Raw genomic sequence first — 5681 nt, forward strand, 5'->3', positions numbered from 1 at the left:
AAAAAAAAAAAGCACAAGGTCCAGTCCACTTGCATTAAGTTTAGTAATATACAAAAGCTTTATTATTAATATTTAAATTACTAATCATAAGAAACCTCACCTGTACAGGTGTGTAGGGAACCGAACAGATGTTCTGAAGAGCTGTCAATAACCATTTTTTGTCATATTTTCTTCCATGTGGTATCTGTCAAACAGAAAAGTAAAATATGATCTGCTTTAACAGATTACGAGGTAGTAGTGTAGAAGTCCTGTGTTATACTTTATACCAACTATTATAATACGCACCGTTACTTTGTACCATCCTGACCGGCTTTTCCCTCCTCCACTGCCTCCACCTCTGTCTCCTCCTCTAAAACCTCCTCCTCCTCTGCCACCTACTCCCCCTTTGCCTTGTCGCCTGTCTCTGTCAAAGCGCCCATCTCCTCCTTTCCGAAAAGGTCTTCCATATGGGTTGCTAAAGAAGACAAAACAAGGCCATATATTGAAACATTGTTTAGTCAGTGTACACAGTAGGAACAAAACCAACAGATTTCAATGTTTCTCACCTATACTTAAGGTTAAACACATTTTTAGTCCATGTCGAACCTCGTAAAAAAAGCTATCGTTTATCCTTATCTTTCATGACCGTTTTACTGCCTTTCATGGTACATTTATGCATTTTGTGCTGTTACTGCCTCGGAAATTGGTGTGGATCACTTCATGCCAGCACCTAATATAATAATGGCAACTTCACATCAAATTATTGCTTTATAGTTCTATTTGTGGTGAAAAACTCCACAGTGTACCTTTAATACATTTACATGAAGTGGTAGCTGATATTATTTTGCACCCGTTAAGAAGTTGCGGGACTTTTCAGTCCCATTCTAATTTTCATAATTAGCAATAGGCAGGGATCCCTAAAACCTTTAACAGTATTTAAACGCAGGTGTGGCGTACAAGTCCCTAGTAATTTTTGATAAAATAGCTCTGAGATAACAGTGATCATATAGGTAAAGTTGCTGAACTGAGCTCAATTTACTTTTACAGTTTTACTTTTGTTTGTTCTTCCAGAGGTCCTTTTTGAGCAGGTTGATGACTTATAGAGGATTTCATATTCTGAGAGCAGCCTGGGGCCTGCTAAAAGTGAAAATGGGCAGACTTGTTTTATTTTCTGCCACTGACTATATGCCTCAGATGAGACTCAGACTATATGCCTAGATGCCTCCAAGCGGTTGAAACAGAGCCACATGAAAAAATGTATGTCTTGCTGTATGTGTGTCACTCACTTTTTGTAAAAAGTGTACCAGTTGGTTTTCATTTCAACCTTATTACTCTTTAAAGTTTATTTTGGTTAATATTCTTAACACAATTCTCCAAGCCCAAAGCAAGGTGCTCGTTTTGGAGCTTATCAATATGTCACAAACATATCTGATGACAATATTAAACTTCCAACAATGTGTCGGTCTGTCAGCCATACTTACAATCTGTGCTGGGAGCTGCTGTCCTGAGAGCTGTCACTCATAGTCACATCTGCATCAATATCGTCAAGTCTTGACCGTGGCCCAGGACCGAAGCCTCCAGAGTGGCTTCCCCGTTGGCGGTCTCTGCGGGACCTGTCATATGACCGACCCTTGTGTGAGCCTCTGCCTTTACGGTTGCGAAACTGTGGTGCGGTTCTATCATCGTGCTCTGAGAAATTGTTCAAAAGTTAGTCAGTATTAACTTCAATATCACACCACAAAAATATGCAATCAAATATAAAAGTCCAATCAAATTATACATTTATAAAACAAAACCTACAAAATTACTACTGACTAAATAATCTTACCTTACCTTATTGACCACTGCATTAACTGCATTCAATGTATTCTGTTCTACAGACAAACCCATTCTCTGGTATTGTAATATTAATAAAAAAGTTATAATTAACTGGGTAATTCCATTTTACTCTTTTGTATATAATTACATAAAGTAACATAAGTAAATCTCCAGGTGGCCCAATATAGAATGTTACCTCCAAGGACCATGCAACCAGTGCTCCTGACCTCTCTCCTCACCATAAAGTCCCCTCGGTCTGAAGAAAAATGGTACAAGTAGCACAAAAAAGTAAGGTTAATGCTGAAGTAAACAGGGTGTCTTACCGTTGTAGTAATGACCGCCGTCCGCCATATTCCTGGAATAGTGTTAGATAAAAAACACACAGCCCTGGGTGAAAAACAATATTGGTAGGGCTTCGTCTGTTTCTTTCTCTAAACACAAATGCTACGCTGTGAAAGAAGTTCTAACATCCCAAATCGTTCAGAGGAAACACAAAGCCGACCACAACGTGATCACAGATTGCTCTTTAACTTAGCTGGTGGCTAGGTTAGCTTATCCTACAGCGCGTTGACGATCGATTGACGAGAAGACTGCGGAAATACAACTTATTACACCGTTTCTCTTCCGGGTCGATACATAGGTTGGCGCGGGGAATTGAAAGAAAAAAAACGCTTGAATCAGTGGTCGCATGTTGCTAACGTTGGCCGCTGCTGTTCACTAGAGAGACCGGAGCAGGCGGTTTAGTTTAAGGGATCGTTTGGCGCGATCTGCTATGACTATAGCTAACGTTACATCGTATGTTTATGATGGGAGCGATCGTCGACGCTGACCGCTACCATTATTAGCTACCTCTTCTCGCTACCGATTTCCAATCAATTTGTTTTTGTCAAACAGTAAACTAGGTTACATTTTAAATACCGTATTTTGCATATCTAGCTGTACAGCAACAGTGCGCGTGTTTAAGCTTAGCTAAACAGCCTTTAAACGATTGCGTTGCAACCCCCGTACAGTGTAGCTAGCTATAGAGACCAGAACAGTTTTCTGTACAAGGGTGAACATCTTTATTTCTGCTGTGTAGATAGCCATATTAACAAGACCGTATATAATGATTTATTTTTGGGTAACGTATTTAGCTAACTAACGTTAACTTACTAGCTATCGTTAAATATTATTTTAAGCTGGCAAACGCTATTTTAAGCCTAATTTAGTGTCATCACTTAACGTTGAGTTATAAGAATGATTAACGTTAGCTACCTAGCTAGCTGTTAACGCTACCGCTCGTGATATTGTATTTAATACGCTAGTATAGCAGAAAATAAAAAGCCCTTTTCGTCAGTAAAACCTAATTTCTTGTTTCTTAGTTTTGGCCTTTTTCCCCTTTATTTTTAACATTAGAAAACAGCTCAAAAGTCTGTTTTTCTACGAGCTTTTATGGTCAAAACGGGTCTCCGACCCAAGCTGTCCGCCGCAGCAGACGCATTTCATTAAACCAGTATCTAGTTAACGCTAGCTATCTAGCTAAGTTATATAACCTATAAATATATGGATATCGGCGGTTAGCAAAAATTGGCAAACTGTGTAACCTAGCTAGCTAGCTTATCCTACCTGGAAGTTTTTAGTACCATCGAGGCATAAGTGGCTATCTGGGTACTGGTCGACAATAAATGCATTACTTGGTACTTTAAAAGCCGTAAGGTTGTATTCTACAGGGACAAAGGCGAAAGACGAACTGCTGTCTATAAATTTAGCCCAGGGTTTGTCCGTTGGTCGTTATGGTAACGTTACTAAAGTGCAAATGTAGAAACAAGTCGACTGGATGATGCCCCTTTTGAATACTCTGCTGTTTTGTGTAATAATCCTCCCATTACTGATATTGCTGACTGTTAATGCCATGGGCCTCAGTAGTCTCCTTGAAGTCAAGTTTTATCGCCAACAGTACACACCATATATTTTGACAAATTTAAATACGAAGGTGAATTAAAAATATGGAATTTCGTCTACCACTTAGCTAGCTAGTGATGCAGCATGCACAATTTGGGCTCAGCTGCAAGGTGCAGCACCTCCTCCCATTACAATTTGACTAATTAAGCCTTTTTTTATATTATCCCCATCAGACTTATTTCCCTCGGTGTATACTTTACCACCCACAACTAATCGACTAAACTCCTTAAAACATGGCCAAACTGAGGCAAATGTATACGGCTAAACTTGGATTAACCAAACTTACCGTCATTAAACACACGTGTCACCACAGCTAGGTTGGGGTAGCTTCTCTGAGACCAACTCACACGATCCATCAGGGGAAACTTTTCAATGTCAACCTTTAGGAAAACTGTCAAAGTGAATACTTTCTCGGTAATAGAAGTGATTCAAAAGAAAATTTCCGCATTATCGGTATCTGTGTAAACGTTTTTTACAGCTTCACCCCAGTCACGTGAGCAGCTAACATTCGTTGTTAGCGTTAGCATGGCATCCCGCTAGACATGATGCTGCACTCACAGATTATTATTATTATTAATTATCGATCAATTTATTTTACCGTTGTGATATTCAGGTGCTGATAATGGAAATAATTGTCTCTCCCTACTGTCTGCAGTCCCTGCTGGTGTCCGTCAGACTGTCCCGCTCACTTTTCTCCAGCACGACTAACATGGGGCCCCCTGCTGGATAGTTTCCAACCTAGTGGACCTGACTGCATGACTCAGAATCACATAATGTTGAAACGGTATATGGTAAAATATACAGTTGTCAGTTTATTAAGTCAACCTAATTAAAACAAAACGCCATGAAATAAACCATACCTCGATTCTAATGTTTAGTTTAAACTGTTTTAAAGAGCTGTTGAATTAACCTTATGGTCATTTGCAGTTTGTGGTGCTGCTAAATTATGCTGCAAGATACTGAGATGTCTGTCTATTATTTGGTCTACCCTCATTGTTATGGAAAGAACATTAGAAACACCTGTTTGGAACAGATCAGCACTGCAAAGTACAGTCTCCAAAATGACCATACACCTGATTTAACACTTGTAAGACAACAAAAACTAAGCATTATTAACTTCACAAATGTAGGATTTGTTACAAGAATATTTGACTGTTTTGAATTGAATGTATTTCTCTTTAGCTAGGTATATATAATAAACTCACAACTGAGAATAACACTAATAAAAATCTTATTTTTCTGCAAATACGTGTGGGTTATTTTATCTGGAAGTTCTAATAAGATTAGACAATTCTAGAAGTTTTTTTGTTTTAAACACAAATCTTTAGTTTAGTTAATGTATATAGTCAAAAGGAGTATCAAGCAAGCAAAACAATGAATATATTGTGTTTTAACTATCCAGAGCAATATGTAAATTGTGACCAAGATCAGTTTGTATTGTTGCATCATGCCCTTGGTTGTGGAAACTGGGCGAGTCCAATCAGTCCCAGAGAAAGTGTCACCTGTGTCCATCCATGAGCTTTGCCTGAAAATCTCTGCAGGACATCCCAGTCTGTTTGACATGACAAATGAATGTAAATTACATTACATGTGTACATTTACCGCTTAACATCCAGTTTCCTTTTATTGTCTTCTTTTATATACATTTCCCCAAAATTCACCCTCACACTTTTAGTGTCTTTGGAAACTTGCCATTTGCACTGAAGTTCTGTGTGTTTGAACAATTTTTGGCTGCACAGCATGAGTGTGTACTGAGATTGAAGCTGTTAAAGGCTTACTGTTAAGTTTATTTATGATGTTTGGAATTGCTGATGCAGTACCATACAGCATGTTTGTTTGCTTTCTTTTTTTTTCTTTTCACTGTTTGTAGTTTAAATGTCTGTAACTTAGTGATACAATATAGGGGTTTATGGTTTCATATATATATATATATATATATATAT

General features: G+C 38.3%; 1 protein-coding gene across 8 annotated transcripts in view; it reads right to left on the reverse strand.

The window, feature by feature from the left end:
• nxf1a (nuclear RNA export factor 1a) overlaps positions 1-4494 on the reverse strand; it is a 14140-nt gene extending 9646 nt beyond the window's left edge. The window contains exons 1-6 of one of the 8 annotated variants that reach the window (XM_032528261.1): positions 4337-4494; positions 4025-4129; positions 1994-2053; positions 1461-1668; positions 286-454; positions 101-184 (exon numbers count right to left, since the gene is read on the reverse strand). In XM_032528261.1, the coding sequence (XP_032384152.1) occupies positions 101-184; positions 286-454; positions 1461-1668; positions 1994-2053; positions 4025-4094 (591 nt within the window). In that variant the 5' untranslated portion in view covers positions 4095-4129; positions 4337-4494. The other 7 variants (XM_032528262.1, XM_032528269.1, XM_032528263.1 and 4 more) reach the window with 7 other exon arrangements.
• Positions 4495-5681: the final 1187 nt, after the last annotated feature.

The sequence above is a fragment of the Etheostoma spectabile genome, chromosome 10, assembly GCF_008692095.1.
Source record: "Etheostoma spectabile isolate EspeVRDwgs_2016 chromosome 10, UIUC_Espe_1.0, whole genome shotgun sequence".
Classification (NCBI taxonomy): domain Eukaryota; kingdom Metazoa; phylum Chordata; class Actinopteri; order Perciformes; family Percidae; genus Etheostoma; species Etheostoma spectabile.